The 18,354-nt window shown below is 49.5% G+C and overlaps 1 protein-coding gene across 11 annotated transcripts in view; it reads left to right on the forward strand.

Annotated features, from left to right (window-relative positions):
- The first annotated feature begins 328 nt into the window (after positions 1-328).
- The window catches only part of Dgkd (diacylglycerol kinase delta), an 82,286-nt gene continuing 64,260 nt past the window's right edge, over positions 329-18,354 (forward strand). For 10 of the 11 annotated variants that reach the window (XM_087209440.1, XM_087209442.1, XM_087209444.1 and 7 more), the window contains exon 1: positions 329-518. In XM_087209440.1, the coding sequence (XP_087065566.1) occupies positions 366-518 (153 nt within the window). In that variant the 5' untranslated portion in view covers positions 329-365. The remainder of the gene's footprint in view (positions 519-18,354) is intronic. The other variant, XM_087209450.1, reaches the window with a different exon arrangement.

An 18,354-nucleotide genomic window follows, 5' to 3' on the forward strand; every position in this document is an offset into this window, starting at 1 on the left:
TCGGGGTGCATGATCAACGCCTGCATCCAGTCCGCGAAGGGGGCGCCACGCCAGCTCCGGGCCTCTCGGGGGGGGTCACACTCTGATGGGAAGGATGGAAAGTACAGGGGATGTAGAAACCAATACAAATTGTGCCTGAAGAAGAAAACCTACAAGCGAGGACGAGGAGGGGTCTGGAGCGGGGCAGAGCCTCCTGCGGGGCGGGGAGGGGCTGGCACGCTGCACTCTCTGCGGCTGCGCGCACGGCCCGAGGGCGCCGCGGGGGACGGGGCGGAGCGTGTGGCCGCCGGCCCCGCCCCTCCCCGCCCCCGGCGCGCGGCCCCGCCCCTTCCCGCCCCCCGCGGCGCGCGCGCTGGCCGGGCAGCATGGCGGCGGCGGGCGCCCCTCAGCCGGGTCCGCCGCAGCCTCCTCCTCCGCCGCCGCCTGAGGAGTCGTCGGACAGCGAGCCCGAGGCAGAGCCCGGCTCCCCGCAGAAGCTCATCCGCAAGGTGTCCACGTCGGGCCAGATCCGCCAGAAGGTGAGCCCCGCGGCGCGGCGGCCGGGTGCGCGTCCCTCACGCCGCGGCTCCCGCCGAGGCCCGTGGCCCTGCGCGAGCGGCCGCCCAGGCCCGGTCCGGCCCACCCCGTGGTCCGCGGCCGCCGCTGTCCGGGCCGAGCGCGCCCTGCCGGGTAACGGCCCGGGCGGGGCGGGCGGGGCGCAGGTGGGCGCTGCTTGGGGGGCGCGGGAGGGGCGGGGCGGGGCCGCTGCGCCAGGCTCCGCGCTGCACGTTTCTGCGCCCCGGACGGGCTCTCCGCCGGCCGCTTTGTGGATGCGTGTGGAGCCCCGAAGCCATTCATTCCCCGGTGCGGGGTCTCCCCTAGGCCTTGGGCCCCGAGAGGGAAGGGATGTGCGGCCCCAGCGGCGCCGCCTGCCCCGCGTAGCCGGCAGTGCGCACCCGCAGGGCCCCCGACTCTCCGTGGAGGACCCCGGACACCCGGCATTCGCTCCAGAAAGACGCATGTCCTTTCTGCGGGAGGAAAGTTGCCCCCTTTTTTTCCCCATTGTGGTTCCTGTGAGAACTGCTTCTCGTTTTTGCCCCGGTGAACCCTCTCTAGGAACCGGGATTCCGTGGGCAGGTGGGCGGACAGGTGGCTGGCAGCAGGTTGGCTCCGTGGGGCAGTTCCGGCTGGCACAGGCTGTCTCATCCTGCTGCAGTGCGCTTTTCCTCCGGAGCCAGTTGGTCCCTTTACCGTGGGAGCCATTTCTTGCATTGTCTTGGATACCTCGGACCCGGGATCCCCAGGTCCTGTTGGATCCTAACGTGTTACAAACGGTTGTTGTGAGCGCCCCAGTTATTCGGCAGATACATACTGAGCACCAGTACCATCCTAGGGATAATGGTACTGGGAATGATAGAGTAGTAATAGCAGTTCTTCAGCGCTTACTCTGTGATAGCACTTATTTTTGGGTTCGCTTTAGGCGCCTCAAATGATTAACTTAGTGTGTTGGTAACCCAGTAAATCAGATGGTGTCTGTCATTTTCTCCTTATGAAAGTGGACATTGAAGTGCAGCGGTTAGATGACTTGCCCACGTAGTAAATGTGGATTTGGGTCCAAACCTGTCAGGATCCAGGCTAATAGAGAGATGGGAACCTGTGCAGGTAACATTACAACACGAGCGCTGTGGAAGCCCAGCGAACAAAGAAGTTCGCTGCCCCAGGAGGCAGCAGGGATAAAGATATCCTCTTATGTGGGGTCCTCAGGAATACAACTTTCCATGGAGGAAATGTTGTTCCCCATGTTCCAGAGTTGCGTCTGAAGTTTAGGCACACCTGGAAATGGCCAGAAGTTGAGTCAGCAAGTGATGAGCTTGAGTGGAATTTGGAAAAGGCTGGAAAGGTAGGTCAGGGCAAGAGTTTGAAGGGCTGGTCCCATTGGGGAGGGTTAGCTTTTTGGCTTTGACAGCACGAGGGAACCATAGAGAAGGATTCCAGGTACATGCCGGTTAGGTGCTTTCCGGAGGAGCTTGGAGGGTTGCTCTCTCTTGTTGCTTGGTCCTTTAGTGGAGCGCTGCCCATTGTGGGGTCGCCTGAGAATTACAGGTGTGAGGTCTTGGCCATAGTGAGAGAGGCTCCATTCCTCTGAGATTCCAGTACGAGTCCAGAATTTTGTTCTTCAGGAGGTGTTTCTTTCTTTCTTTCCCCCCCTAAAACAATAGCTGCTACACCAGCTGTTCTGGGTGAGGGGGAGTGTTGGGTACAATGTTAAAAATACACCCAGAGGACTAGCATTTCGGAACACAGTCACATCTGCTGTACAGATAGCTCAAGGCTGCTTTTCTTCTCGGTTGTTAGGGATCGTCAGAGTGTGGGAAATGTGAGGTTTTCTGCGCATGCACCAACTCCCTTTTGCAGCAGAGCTGGCATTCACTAACTTCCTCTGATGTATTTGGTATCTAATAGAAATATCTAAATGCTGTGGGCTATCTTTCTGAGTCTAGCAGGAAACAAGCCCCTTTCAGTGTGGAAGCCAGAGGTAGTTGGATGCAGCTGAGCCCTGGCACAGGTGCTGGGGGAACTGAGAATGCAAACCACAGGCAGTGAGGCAACTTGGAGATGAAGCAACCAGAGGGAAACCACTGCCATCCCTAAGTGCAGGGACAAAGGGAGGAGTGAGGGTGACTGCAGGGGCAACTGGCTCTGCCAGAAGCTGGAACTACAGCGGTCCATCTGGCGAGCTTGCCGGAGGGCACAGTTGGTGCCACAAACGTCCTTAGCTCCCTTGCCTGTAGGACTCATTCTGCAGTCCATAGAGCAGAGGAGTGAGGAATGGACCTGGGGACAAGCTGGCCCAGGACCAGAACTGTATGTATGTCAGGTTATCAAAATAATAGTCTAGTGAGAGCTTGAGCTATCTTCATTCAGGGAAAGAAGCAATTTTAAAAAAAGAAGGCCCGGGGATTTAGCTCAGTGGTTTCACCGCTTGCTGCGCAAGTGTAAGGACCAGAGTTTGACCCCTGGTACCAAAAAAAAAAAAAAAAAAAAAAAAGGAAGGCTCTTCTGACAATATTCCTCAAATTTTAATTGTAGACATGTTCCCTGGGGCTCTTGTTAAAATAGTGATCATGGCTGAGGAGGCCATAGTGGGGCCTGAGAACTTCCATTTCTAAAAAGCCCCCAAGAGAAGCTGTTATAGCTTGTGTCTAGCTGTCCCCCAAAGCCTCATGTGTTCATAGGTGGGGGGTTTTCAGAGGTGGGTGGATCTAGGGTATGTCACACTGGGATTGATTCATGGTGTAATGCTAGGCTCAAGGGCACTAGGATTAAGGGTGTGCGTGCTGCCTGTCCTGTGTAGCCTGGGTAAGATACAAGGGATAGAAAGAGCTGTGGTCATCCTTTGTTTGCTTGCTTGCTACATTCTGCCTGCCACGGACTGTTTCTCCTGTGATATCCCTCTGCCATGCCACCCTGCTGTGGAGCCAGCCAACTATGGACTGAAACCTCTACAAACTGAGCTAAATGAACCTTTTCTCCCTTAACTTTGGGCGTTGGGTATTTTGTCTCAGCAACAAGAGAAGTAACTAAGACAGAGGTGGCTGCTGCTGCTGCTGCTGCTGCTGCTGTGCTGTGAAATACACTTTGAGAAACAAGACCCTTCTTGTGAAGAGAAGCCTACCAAGCTCCAAAGAGATCTTTAGGTGATAAACTTTTTAAAACTTTCCTCCAAGTCTTTAGCAACAGTTCAGTACATGTTGATTGAAATAATCATTTGTTAGTTTAGTATTTACACATGTGTGTTATGTTTCCATGTGTTTGAACTTTTTTTTTGCGGTACTGGGCATTGGATTCAGGGTCTTTGCACTGAGCTGTATCACCAGGCCTTGTTTTATTTTTTCTTTTGAGACTGGATCTTGCTAAATTGCTTAGTTGCTCAGGCTGGGTTGAGGTTGTGATCCTCGTGCCTCAGCCTCCCAGGGTGGGTGCTGGGATTACAGGCTTGTGCCACCACATCTAGCTGTGTTTGAACTCTTTAGAGTTGAAACTGTCTCCAGCAGACATGTGGGTTCATTTGAATTACCTGACCATAATACGCAATGCTGACTGCGATCTCATAGCCAGAGTGTAAGGAGTGGAGCTAATATGCAGTGCTGACTGGTAAGGTAACCAGCATATTAGATGGTATTTTGAAGTTTGAGTAAACAACAGTGTAATTCTGTGAAGCTATCATCTACTAAGATAGAGTTTAAATTATTTAAAAACTTCTAAGCTGGATATGGATCAGTATTCCCAGCTGTTTAGGAGGCTGAGGCAGGACAATTACAGTTAGAGGCTAGTCAGGCCTACCTGGTGAGACCTTGTAACTTTCCCAAAAGTTGTCATTTTTTTCATATAAGCATGGAAGGGCTTGTATTTCAAATTTAAATGAAGCATTTTCCATTGTTAAATGAAGACTAGTAGAAAATAGGTAAAAGGTTCAAGTCTTCAAAGACTTGAAAACCAGCTTTATGAGCTGTAATTTGCACATTGCACAATTCACATTTTTTTTTTTTTTTTTTGGCAGGGTCTCCCTTTGTAGTTCAGGCTCGCCCTGGACTCACTATGTAGCTCAGGCTGGCCTCGAACTCGAAGCATTCCTCCTACCTCAGCCTCCCAAGTGCTAGGATTACAGGTGTGTGCCACCATGCCAGGTTGAATTCACTTTTTTTTTTTTGAGGCAGGTCTCCCTATGTATTCCAGGCTGGCCTTGAATTCGTGGCAATCCTCCTGCCTCAGCCTCCTGAGTGCTGGGATCACAGGAGTGCGACATGGTTTTTAGTGTATTCACAGTTGTGCACCTGTCAGCACAAGCGATTTTAGAACATTCTTATCACCCCATTTCCTCCCAGCTCCTCCTACCCTAGGCAACCACTGATCTCTTTTCTATGTATTTGCTAATTCTGATACAGCATGTGGTCTGTTGTGTCTGGTTTCTCTTAGCATATTTTCGACGCTCCTTTATGTTGTAGCATGCATTGGTACATCATTCCTTTTTATTGTTTGTTTTTTTTTTTTTTGGTACCGGCGGTCGAACTCAGGACCTTGTGCTTGGGAGGCAGGCGGGGCGAACCACTGAGCTACATTCCTGGCCCCCTCCCCTTTTTATTGTTGAATAATGTTACATTGTAATGATATTGCTGCACTTTATTCAGTCATCAGCTGATGGATATTTGGGTTTTTTTCCTGTTTTGGCTATTTTGGATAATGCCTCTCTGACCCTAATGCACATTCTGTTTTGTTTGTGGGCGTGGAGGTGTGGAAGTGCCGGGCCATATGGTAGCACAGTGCTTAACACTTTGAGGAAGTGTGGGACTATTTTATAAAGTTCCCAAACCATTTTACATTCCCGCTAGCAGCATGTGAGGAAGGCTCCAGTTCTCCTCATACTTGCCAGCACCACTATTTTCCTGATCATAGCCATCCCTCCTGGGGTATCATGTGTGCTAGTCAAGCACTCTATCACTGAAGTACACCCCCAGCCCCTACAAAAGGTGTTTTTGTTTGTTATTTGTGGTACAGGGGGTCAAGTCCAGGGGCACTTTACCACTGAGCTACCTTCCTCACACTTTTGTTTTTGTTGGTACCGGGGATCCAACTCAGGACCTTACGCTTTCCAGGCAGGCAGCGGAACCACTGAGCTAAATCCCCAGCCCTTTCTTTTCTTTTGAGATAGAGTCTATGTATTTAAGGCTGGCGTTGAACTCACTGTGTAGCTCAGGTTGGCCATGAACTTGCAGTGATCCTCCTGCCTCAGCCTTCTGAGTGCTGGGATCACAGATGTGTGTCACCATGCCTGGCCTCTCCACACATTTTTATTTTGAGACAGGATCTCATTAAATTGCTCAGGGTGGCCTTGCACTTGTGATCTTCCTGCCTCAGCCTCCTGAGTAGGTGGAATTACAGGAGTGCATCTCCACATCTGGTTATAAAAGGTTTTGAATGCCATTACATTATAGGATTTTCGAGCCTGAACTTTGGTGGCACATAAAATCTGTTCAGACCTGTTCCCTAATAGGAGACGTGTGATCATGGGCAAGTTTCTTCTTTTTTGAGGTACTGGGGATTGAACTCAGGATCTTGTGCCTGTGAGACAGGGGGCGGAACCACTGAGCTAAATCCCCGGCCCTTGGGCAAGTTTCTCAACCTCACAATTTGGTTTCTTCACCAAGTGTGGGGCACACCTTGTGATACCAGCACTTGGGAGGGTGAGGCAGGAGGATTGCTGGCAGTTCAAGGCCAGCTTGGGCTATATTGTGTATTCAAGGTCAGCATGAACTATATAGCGAGGACCCCCCCCCCCAAAAAATTAGTTTCTTTATCTCTAAGAAGGGAAAATACTAGTTCTTGGGATGTTATAATGACAGTGTTAGCTGTGTGTTCATGAGCCTCAGTTTCCATATCTGCAAGATAAGTGATAAAATAGAAATGCTGATAACTCATAGAATTAAATGGATAATCTACTTGGTGTAATAGTCCCTCTGCATGGTTACTTTTTTTTTGAGACAGAGTCTCACTATGCTGTTCAGGCTGACCTTAAACTCACTGTGTAGCTCAGTGTGGCCTTGAACTCCCAGTGATCCTCCTGCCTCAGCCTCCTGAGTGCTGGGGTTACAGGTGTGCCCACCACGCCTGGCTTAGTTGCTTTTGGTTATTGCTGTCTTTCTGATGGCTCACTTTTGAACCCTACACTGCAGTATCTTCCTGGCACTCTCTCCCTCCAGCTCAAGCCAGTCCTGGTGAGACTCGATCTCTGGCAGCCAAAAGAGCAAACACTGTAAAAACAAGTCTTGACTGAAAACTAGCCCTGAAGATCCTTTAGAGAAATTGGTAGTTTACTGAGACCTGCAGAAATGCCAGGGGTAGGATGTTGTTTATGTTATTTCATTGGTTCCGTTGACTTCAGCGATACTGGGGATCTTGATGTGGTTAAGTGCTGTGCCAGGCACCGGGCCACCCTGTGAACAGCAGTGGCTCCTAGATGGGAGCCCAGAGGTGCAGACAGAGAGCTCCAAGGGGTGTGTGTGTGTGTGTGTGTGTGTGGTGAAGAGTGCTTTTCGAGGGAGGGCTGTGCTGTGAGAGGCATCCACGTGGGTGTGATCTGACCTCAGGGATTTGTTCGGAGCTTCCTGGGCAGTGACTTCCGGCTGGGAAGTGAGTGGAAAGGGTAGGTGGGCTCAGGGCCTCCCATGAGCCCTTGTACCAGGCGCTGGCTCAGGGCTGCAGTTCTGTGATGGAAGTGAGTGTGGCACTGGCCACATCAGACCTTGGGATCCGGAGAGTGTTCTGTAGTGGATAGCATCTCCCAAGACCTAGTCTTCCTGGAATCTCGAATGTGACCTTGCAGTGTCTTTGCAGGTGTCATTAATTAAGATGAAATCATCCTGAATTTAGGGCAAACTCTGATGTCTGGTATCTTTGACAGAGTTGGACAGACACAGAAAAAAGTCGATGGGCATGGTGGTGCACACCTGTAATCCCAGCACTTGGGAGGCTGAAGCAGGAAGATCTCCACAAGTTTGAGGCCAGCCTGAACTACAGAGTGAGATCTTGTCATAAACAAACAGCTGTGAAAATGGAGTCTAGGGTTACAGCTGTGTACCTGCAAATTGAGATGCCAGGGCCACCAGAGCTTGGAGAGGCAAGGGGTGAACTCTTCCTGGAGCCATCAGAGGGAGGGTGGCCTTCCTGACCCTTGATTTTAGACCTGTAGACTCTAGAAAAGTGAGGCAACTGGTTTTGCTTTGCTTCTCTTTGTGGTGTTGGAGATTGAACCTAAGACCTTTGTACTGAGTGACATCTCCAATAGTCATTTTTATTTTTGGGGGGTTTCTCTATGCAGCCCAGACTGGCCTTAAACTCACAGTGATCCTCCTGCCTCAGCCTCTCATGTGCTGGGATCACACCTGTGCGTCACCACAGCTGGCTTCACTTTTGCTTTTTAAGCCTGGCAGTTGTGGTGCTTGGTCACCACAGCCTGGGACACTAACACAGGGCCTGGTCATGGTGCCAAAGGGGAAAGAAAGGGGACTGAGCTCTGTGATGCCCTGAGCATGCTGGTGGGGCTGAGGTATGAGCTTTGCCCAAGGCAGCAGTTCTGGGTGTGGCAGGCCACCAGGTGGGTTGGCATCCCAAAAAGCTGCTTCCAGGGGCTGGGATGAGAGAGAGAGAAGTTCGGAAGGACGCCAGCCCTGTTTCAGATCATCTTAGCTCTCTGAGGAGATTAGTCATCCCAGAGTGCTAGTATCTCCAGGTTCCTAACAGAAGCAAACAATCTTCCCGCACACCTGTAACCCCAACACTCTGGGAGGCTTAGGCAGGAGGGTCCCATCCAGTCTGGGCAACTTAGCGATACCTTGTCTGAAAATAAAAAAGAAGGGCCGGAGGTTTAGCTCACTGGTTCTGCTGCCTGCCTCGAAAGCACAAGGACCTGAGTTCGATCCCCAGTACCAAAACAAAACAAAACAAAAAAATGAAAAAGAAGAAAAGGGCTGAGGAAGTGTCTCAGTGTAAAGGCCCTAGTCCAATCCCAGGCCTGAAGGGAAGAACAAAAGGTAACATCCCTAGAGGGAGAGGCCTCCAGCTCCTTCCCTAAGCCAGTACATTTGGTGTCGTGCATGAAATGAAAATAGACTCAGAGGGAGAGGAAGCTGTGGAGTTAAAACCAGCAGAAGCAGCCTGCTCTGCAGACAGATCTACAAAACCTTAATCTCAGCACTCCGGCAAGCTGAGGCAGGAGGATTGCTGTTAGTTCCAGGCCAGCCTGGACTACATAGCGAGACCCTGTCCCAACCACCCCTCCAAAAAAGATCTACAACAGCTGCAGATTTCAGACATAGCTTTGGAGAGAAATTAAAAAAAAAATCCCAGAAAATTCTAAAATCAAAATATATAATAATCAAATTAACTAATCAAAGGAAGAGCAGATTAGATACAGCTGAAAAACGAGTGACCCAGAAGATAACGGAAAGAAAATACCTGCAAGGAAGCCAAAGACCCAAGACCTGGTGAGATGGCCTGCTTTGTGTCCTGTTGCCACAACGGGGGTGAGAGACACGGAGCTAAGAGGGCACTTGGAGAGGCCCTGCCGAGCATTCCCACAGCTCGTGGATGGCGCCTCGGATTTGCTGGCCTTGGAATGCGGCACACTGAGCCTCGGCACTTGGTGAGGAGATGGTGAGAACTGGAGTGGGTGGTTGGAGGCCCATTGTGGCTTCAGACAGGCTTCTCTCCAAGGAGCATTCAGGCCATGCCACGTTCTGCACAGGAACTGTGAAGCCAGCGGGCTCAGGGACGCTGACAGAACCCCGGGTTTGTGTTAGAGAATGAAAACCTTCACATGTGAAGCTGAAATGCAGACGTTTTCAAATAAACGAACAGAGTGTTCTTGCCGGCGGACCCACACTAAAGGAAACATGAAGGTTTTATGTTTGTTTTGGCAAAAAGAAAATGACCTCAGGTGACAGGTTGGAGTTGTTGGAGGGAATGAAGACGACAGGACAGGCATATACGTAGAAAAGACCAAGTGTTGTTGACTGTAAAAATGACCTCTGTCTTTCAGGTTTAAGTGTGTGTAGGACTAGAGCACATGCATGCCAGAAAGTGGTACATGGAGTAGAACCATTCCCCGGAGATGGAAAGAAGCAGTTCGTGTCAGGGAAGCTAGGGATGTGTGCTGTGACCTGTGTGGTGGCCACTAAAATGGTGATGGACTCCACTAAAATAATAAATTCTAAATCCGGAAGAAGGCAAGAGAGGGAAGAAGTGGGACTTTGAACACGTGGGCCAAATAGAAATCAAACAGCCAGCAGAGTGAGACCCAGCATGTCAGTGTCACTTTCAGTGTAAGTGGATTTACATGCGCCAGCAAGACAGAATCTGGATGGGATGGGAAAACGTCACCTGACTAAGGTGTTTAAAAAAGATACACTTGGGCTGGGGATTTAGCTCAGTGGTTTCGCCGCCTGCTGCACAAGCACGAGGATCCGAGTTTGATCCCCAGTACCAAAAAAAAAAAAAGCATTAGGGGCCGGGGATTTAGCTCAGTGGTTCCACTGCCTGCCTTGCAGGCACAAGGTCCCAAGTTCGATCCCCGGTACCAAAAAAAAAAAAAAAATACACTTGAAACAAAGGAATGGGAAAATATTATGCAAAAACTAACCAAAAGAAAACTGATGTGGCTATTTTAATATCAAAGTGCATTAACGCTAAGAATATCAAATCAAGATAATACTGTTAAATGATAAAAGGCTAATTTCAGAGGTAGTAATTTAAAATTGTAAATACCTAATAACATTCTTTAAAATATGCAAAAGAAGCCTGTAATCCCAGCACTTGGGGAGCTGAGGCAGGAGGATCACTGTGAGTTTGAGGCCAGCCTGGGCTGCATAGTGAGTTCAAGGCCAGCCTACACTACATAGTGAGACCCTGTCTCAAAAAACAAAAATAGGGCCGGGGATTTAGCTCAGTGGTTTCGCTGCCTGCTGTGCAAGCACAAGGACCTGAGTTCGATCCCCAGTACCACCCCCCCCCCCCAAAAAAAACAAAAACAAACAAAAAACATGCAAAAGGAAAGTTAACATGATTGTAATGGAAATGAAAAATCCATAATCATAGTGGGATCTTGAACACACATCTCAGATGTAGTACTGGGGACTGAACCCAGAGCTCATTCCCACCCTTTTTATTTAGAGACAGGGTTTCCAGCTCACTAAGTTGCCCAGGCTGGGCTTGAACTTGTGATCCTTCTGCCTCAGCCTCCTGGAGTGCTGGGATCATAGGCATGTGCCCCTCAATGCCCGGCTTCCATCAGATTTATACATAGTTCATTGTATCTTTTTAGTTTCTTCGGAATAGCTTCCTCCACTGACCTCGTTCCTCCCATGACATCTGCCTTTTATTTATTTGTTTTTTGCTGGACAGGGTCTTGCTGTGCAGTTTAGGCTAACCTAGAACTCAATGTGGCACCCAGGCTGGCCTTGAACTCACGAGGATTCTCCTCCTCAGCCCTCCATGTGCTGGGACTATAGGAGTGCCCCACTACACCCTGTTGAACATCAGCTTTCTGAAGAAACAAGGGCAATTAGCAAATCTCTTTGTGAATTTGTCTGATTGTTTCCTGGGGTTCCTTTTTTGTTGTTCTTTATCTTCCATTTCCTACAAACTGGAGGTGAGAGGTCTTGGAGGCCTGAGTATACTCAGGCTGATATTTTGGGCAGATGTGGATATGGATGCTTTGTGCCTTGTTGGGCAGCACCCTGCAGGAGGTGTGTCCTGCTGGCTAGTGCTCTGCTGAGTATCACTTGGAGCACCTGCAGTCCTGGATCGCTCCCGGCAGTTAGAAGGCATGTGTATTACTGCACATCTTCCTCACTGTGCAGGCCCAGCCTTGTCCCTAGAACCTCCTACCAGTGGTTTTCAGCTTTCATACCTAATATTTGAATCCATTTTATGATGAGTTTGCAAAATTGACTCCTCCCCACCCTGTTCTGCATCCCACAGTTACCTGTTGGTTTCTGTAAAGCTGTTTTCCTGCTTCCTCTGGGGAAAGATGATGTACCTCCTAAGTGGCAGGGTGATTGCTGGACCTCACTGTTTAGTCACCAGTTGTCACAGTGAGGGTTGGCAGGCCAGTGTTTCCTTCTCTCCCTGTGTCTGAGTGCAGCTTGGGTTCGTGACAGCTCTCCTTCAGTGTTCTGCAGTCAACAGGTCATCCTTCTGGTCTCAGCCCCATCCCTGCTTCCCGGCAGAGCCCTTCACCTATCTCCCTGGGCTTCCAGGGCTTGGGTGGTATTGGGCTTGGTCTGTATCTTCAGGATGAGGTGGAGGGGACCTGCCTGTGGGGTGATACTGCCCTTTTTCTCCATTTAGGCAGCCAGGTCTTTGTTCTCCTTTTTGAACTGGATTGGTTTTCGAGTGGTACCAGCCTCTTAATTGAGTTGGGTAGCATTCTGTGTATTAGGAGAGCAAGGTCTTCTCCAGCCTTCAGACTGTGTCTTCATTTGTTTTGTTTTGGCCTGTTCTTACTATTTGCAGGTTAGATGATCCTTTCCCTCACCAGTTTGCCCATGAACTTTTCTCATGGTCATTTTTTTTTTTTTTGGTACCAGGGATTGAACTTGGGACCTTGCTCTTGTAAAGGCAGGAGGTGGAACCACTAAGCTAAATCCCCTGAGATCCTAATTCTTTTTTTTTTTGTACCGAGGATTGAACTTAGGACCTTGTGTTTGCAAGGCAGGCACAAGAGCAAAATCCCCAGCTCAGCTGGATTTTTAATTCTACTGTCATGTGATGATTCTTGCTTCCTTTTCAAATGTTGTCTTGTATCTTAGCTTGTTTTTTTTTAACTTGTTTTTTAATTTCATCCTGTTCTCATTTTGGTGCTTCATTTCCTTTAAAAATGTCTAATTTTGGGGCCAGGGATTTAGCTCAGTGGTTCCAGCGCCTGCCTTGCAAGCGTGAGGTCCCAAGTTCGATCCCCGGTACAAAAAAAAAAATGTGCAATTTTAATTTTTTAAATGCAGTATCTTCCTAGATGTACATACAGAATTATTTCAGACTTATGCATGTTCTTTATGGTTTTTATATCTGTGTGTGGGGGGGGTTACAGGTGATCAAACCCAGGGGTCTCTACCAGCAAGTCACTTCCCAGTCCTTTTAAGATTTATTTTTAGGGGCCAGGGATTTAGCTCAGTGGTTCCAGCACCTGCTGTGCAAGCACAAGGTCCTGAGTTTGATCCCCAGTACCAAAAAAAAAAAAAAAAGATATTTATTTATTTATTTATTTATTTATTTATTTATGTTTTGGTACCGGGTATGAAACTCAGGACCTTGCACTTTCAAGGCAGGCACGGCACCACTGAACTAAATCCCCGGCTCCTTTTAAGATTTATTTTGAGGGCTGGGGATTTAGCTCAGTGGTTCCACCACCTGCCTCGAAAGCTAAGGACCCGAGTTTGATCCCCAGTACCAAAAAGAAAAAAAAAAGATTTATTTTGAGAATATTGAAACAGAGTCTTGCTCAGTTGCCCAGGCTGTCCTCAGACTTGGAACCCTCCTGGCTAAGGCTGCCAAGTTGCTGGGATTACGGGTGCCATGTTTTTCTCTGAACCCACCTTCATGTTTTGATTGATTGGTCCTTGTAGTGCTTACCAGTCTGGGTCTGCACTCTCAGGCGCTGTGTGTGTGGCTGGTGGAGGAACTCCAAATGCCCTCGGGATTAGCCCTCCCTTTGCCTGCCTGGTGCCTAAGTGGTGGGTGGACTGTGGTCCAGTTTTCTGTGTCCTGTGTAGGCCGTGTGTCCCTGAGTAGAGAGTGTTTCGAGGTCACCTCTGGCTGTCTGTCCGCTGCGTCTGAGGGTGGAGGATGTCTGGGTTATGGCCATGTTGGTGTCTGTCCCCTGCTTCCAGTTCAGGCTCAGGGATCATCCCCTGTTGAACAGTGCTGTGTAGGTGTGGAAAGATGGGCGAGGCCTCTGACTTTCTTTCCCTTTCTTTTTTCCTCACTTTTCCACCATGCTGTCCGTCTTCTCCCTCTTCCAGCACCCAGCCGTGTGAGCCTGCATTCTGTCCCCATGGATTTGCCTGCCATGACATTTCATGGGAGTGGAGTTGTTCAATACCTGGCTTTTGTGCCTGGCATTGTTTTTTTTTTTCTTTTTGTTACCAGGATCGAACTCAGAACCTTGCACTTGCAAGGCAGGTGGCGACACCACTGAACTAAGCTAAATTTCTATTTTTTTGGTACCAGGGATTGAACTCGGGACCTTGCACTTGCGAGGCAGGTGCTGCAACCACTGAGCTAAATCCCTGGCCCTTAATAGAACTGTTCTTACACATGGTCAGTACTATCTTTTTATAGGCCTCTTCTCCTTTCACATTTGAAAGTAGAGACTTGATTCATTTCTTCCTGCAGTTCGGTAAAATTTGAAACAGCGCTCGTCTCAGGAGACCAGGCTTGTTCCCTGGGGCGCATTTGCACCTTGGCAAAGGGTCACTCTAGGGCTCAGGTTGGTTGAGGGGAGGCTGGGAAGAGTTCTTTGTCTCTGTGTGGCTTCTCGAGTAAAGCCCAGGCTTGGCAAGACTGAGGTGCGTGTCTGATCGTCTGCACATTTTCTTACCTGTTTGTTAGTCAAGATTGCTTAAGCATATTTTTTATATCTAAACTAGTATTTTGTATGAGCTGGAATTTTGCTGTTTATAGAAACCCTCTGGTGTGTGAATAACTTTAACAAAGTGCATATTCTTGACCCCAAATTCCGCTGGTGGGACCCTGTCCTCAGGAAACAATATTAAATATGAAAAAAGGATCGCAGCATGGGCAAAGCCCTGGGTTCCTTTCCAGCACCAACAAAACAAAATCAAAGTTGCAAACAACTCAGGGTAGGGAAACTACTCTTACCACTGATTGACCTTGTGCTGACCCTGTGCTGACCCTGACAGCCGATTTCACCTTTGCTGCTGTGTGAAGGGTGCCCCGGGGAGGCCGAGGCCCAGGGCCCCAGCTCACTGATTGGTGCAGCCTGCTGGCCAGGTGAATGAGGAAGGCAGGAGGCATACAGTGCTTCCTGCGCTGGGGAAACGGAGAGGCCCAACTGTGTTTACAGAGCGCATTTCAGCTGTGTGCAAAACACGAGGGGAGGAGGGCTGGCAGGAAGTTTCCAAAATGCAACTGGGGATCATGCTGGGGAGTGGGTTTGGATTGTTTTTATTTTACATCTGCTTTCCTACATTTTCTAAAATGAGCATTTTGTTTATTCTGAGGAGAATGCACCCACAAGCACAGGTTCCCTCCTGCACTGAGGGCCCCAGGGGTGCGAACACCAGCGGAAGGTGGGGAGCCTGCCTCAGCCTCCTCTGGAGCTTCCCAAATGGCCAAAGCGAACAGAGCTGTTAGGTCCAAACAGATTGAATGTAAAGAGCCAAATGTAAGAAAGGGCAGGACTTGCAAAAACGTAGGGTTTACATTTCACAATGTCCTAATAAATGTCTACATTGTGTGGAACAACTTAGTTATGTTGCCCTTTTTTAAAACTTCTAACTCCTGGGGCTGGGGATTTAGCTCAGTGGTGTCACTGCCTGCCTCAGAAGTGCAAGGTCCCAAGTTTGATCCCCGGTACAAAAAAAAAAAAAAAATTCTAACTCCTCTCTGGAAAATAAGTCTAAACTTATCTGAGCAGAGTTATTTTAGCAGATGTTCAAACCATTTGGTCTGTTAACACTGTCAGTTTTCTGTTCGTTCATAACTGTGCCAGCATCCTTCAGCATCTGAGGAAGTTAAATAGAATAGGGTAGAGAAATCAAACACAAAGCAAAGACCTAATCACGTGTGTAGTTTGGGCCAGGCGTGGTGGTGCATGCCTGTAATCTCAGCACTCAGGAGGGTGAGGCAGGAGGATCACCATGAGTTCCCGGCTAGCCTGTGCTACATAGTGAGTTCAAGCCCAGCTTGAATTCATATTGAGACCCTGTCTCCAAAAAAGTGTAGTTTGGAACGCAGGTTATTAAATCAGGTGTGCAGTGTAGGGCGCCCTCTGCCATATCAGGTGTGACCTGACACTGTGGGAGGTGTTGCCTGAGAGGGCTGTGGGAAGTGTTCTCGGGCGCAGACAGGTAGGTGGCCCTGAGCTGGGCTTTATTCCCAGCTAAGGCCTTCCGGCCCTGGAAGCAGGGTTTGAGTGCTGACTGTTCCTAGGTGGCTTTCTGCCGTGCTGGTGTCTTCAGAGGTGGGATGGAGGCTCAGGCAACTGGTGTGGCTGCTTCAGGTCCGTGTGTGTCTCCTTGACTTCTCGTGGCATTTAACACGCTTTATGGAAACTTCCAAGCAGACACAATGGAGAGAGAAGTCACTTGGACCAGGGTGTGTCTGTGTTTCTTCTGTCTCCACCCCCATCTTTTCCTGAGCGTGTTGAAGCAGATTTGGTGGTGCTGGCTACTTTATGAAGTACCCTTCTGCCCAAGTGCAGCTGCCTGAAAGGTCCAGGGTCCTGTTCCTTTCATCAGCGCGTTCCCAGCAGTGCTTGGCACTCGAGTGTTCGATAAATATTTGCTGAAATGCGGTGACTTCATTCCTCAGCTCTGGGGGGTGGGTTTTATCCTGCAGGTTTCCCAGCACTGAGCAAGTCCTTCCCACCTCGGTGGACCATGAGCATGGTGTGTCTTTAGGGTTGTCACTGCTGGTATGTAAATTCACCCCAGGATAAGTAGGATGATAGTTTTGGCTGTAGTTTAATCTGAGTCTATGAAAGCAAATATAATGAAAAGCAAGTCTTCCTCAAACATAGTTTTTATTTTCATTTGCTAAGAACCATGGAAAGAACTAAAATCTGACAGACCTGGGCTTGAGTCTCACGCCTGTCCCTTCTCTGCAGATGTCGGTGTGGGTTGTGGTAATTGTTCACAGGTGGTGAGGCTGGCATGAAATGCAGATTCTAACTATGCTGCTGGCTCCCAGTGGGCTCCCCGCACGTGCTGCCGCTGCCTTTCTTCTCCTTGGCAGGGTCCTGGGTGGTGGGTCCATTGGCTGTGTCTCCCTTGGGAAGGTCCAGTGGGCCCTAGATGGTCGCTGTCTGGGCCCTGGGCAGACTCGGGTGGGCTGAGCCTCGGAGGCTGTCCCTGCCGTGCTCCCAGAGGCCTGGCAACTTCCCTGTCTGGCCCCAGCACCCCGCCCCAGGTGACCATTTAATAATTTTTATCTTGGTTTACTCTTCTGTTGTTTCTTTTTCAACTTTAAGAATGCTCAGCTTTATTCTCTCTTGTCCCCCATCCACACACACGCCCTCCTCCTATTTATGAGCTGGACCTTTCTTTTCTTTTTTGCCTTGCAGTGCTAGGGATGGAGCCCAGGGCCTCACAGGTGCCAGGGAAGCAGGGTACCAGGGAGCCACACCCAGCCCTGCATCTTTCTGTTCCACCTGCTGCCATCTGGAGACCATGTCATAGCTTGTAAAGCTGTCTTTGTCACGCCTTTTGTGGTTATGAGCTACTGTTTTTTTTAATGTGCCAGTGGTTATTCAACCACTTGCCTGTGGGTGGGCGTTTGGGTTATTATCCATGTTTTGCTGTAGCAGTTAGCAGCAAAGGGCCTAGTGCAAACCTCATTGTGTATTTTGCCAGGGTGTCTTGGGGGCTGGTTCCCTGGTGTGGATTTGCTGAGCTGAGGGATAAATGTGAGCATGATCTTGTTCTTGTTTTGTTTTTAGGTCTAATTGATGGTAAGGATAGTAGCCTAGTTTTAACTAGTTTTTCTCTTACTGCGAGCTAGGTTGAGCATCTTTTCCTGTGTTTAAGTGTACTTCTGTTTCTGTGAAACATTTGGTCGTATTTTTCTGTCAGGTTGTTAGTCTGTTCTTAATTTTTAGAGTTTTTTATTAGAGCTATAAGTCCTTGCTGGTGTTTTGTAAACAGTTCCCAAGGCACTGGGATGGCTGAGTTAAGGAGACCCCTGGGCGCTCAGGGCCTGGCCTGGCCTGGCTGGGAGGCAGCTTTATTTGTAGTGGAGGCTCCTGTGTGACCTGGGTCCAGAGCTTCATGGTTTTCAGCTGGGAGAAGAGTTACTGAGGATCCCCAGGCAGAGCACAGTGTATTCAAGGTGTGGTCTGTGACAGAGCTGGTATAAGGGGCCGGGTGTGGGGAGAGGAGCCTGCCAATTGCCATGCTTACTGTAATCATGGCATAGCTCCTCCTCTGTGTCTGGGTGGGTTCTGAGCCCACCACACAGGGCAGAGGGTGGTGTTTCCGGGACCCCCAACCTCGTCAGACTGCAGCTCTTAGGGTCCTGGGCAGGAAGTGGACCCACATTCTAACCTGCGCTCTCAGGTTCCCATGCAGGGGTCTGGGTCTCATTTGGGGAGCTCTTCCGGAAGCTTGAGGTGGGGATCTGAGCTCACCAGGGCCTGGCAGAATCCTCAGCAGTTAACAAGCAAAATGGATGACACTGCTTTGCCTGCTGGGCCTGGGAGTGAGGAGGAAAGAGCTGAAGGAGCCCAATTCTTCTGTTAGCTTTGTGACAGGATTAACAGGATTAACACTGACTCAGGAGGACATGCGTGGGATAGGACCAGTTCGAGAGAGGGTCAGTGAACACGGTGGTTTGAGGTGAGGACATTTCCAGCATGGAGCCTTTGACCCGGGGACACCAGCACTGAGTACCAGATAGAGAGTGACCCTTTCAGACAGGATGCAGCGGGCTGCCTGTTGATGGCACCAGGACCCAGGCTTGCTGCCTCCTGGCCTCAGTATGGCTGCTGTAGCACTAGGCATCGTGACTACATTCAAGGCAGAGAAGAGGAGGAAAGGTGGAGTAGATACACGCATGTTGTCTGATTCCGGTTAAACAGCTTGC

The sequence above is a fragment of the Heterocephalus glaber genome, unplaced genomic scaffold (genome assembly GCF_053883595.1).
Source record: "Heterocephalus glaber isolate CG9 unplaced genomic scaffold, H.glaber_assembly_v1.0 deba00001004, whole genome shotgun sequence".
Taxonomy (NCBI): Eukaryota; Metazoa; Chordata; class Mammalia; order Rodentia; family Bathyergidae; genus Heterocephalus; species Heterocephalus glaber.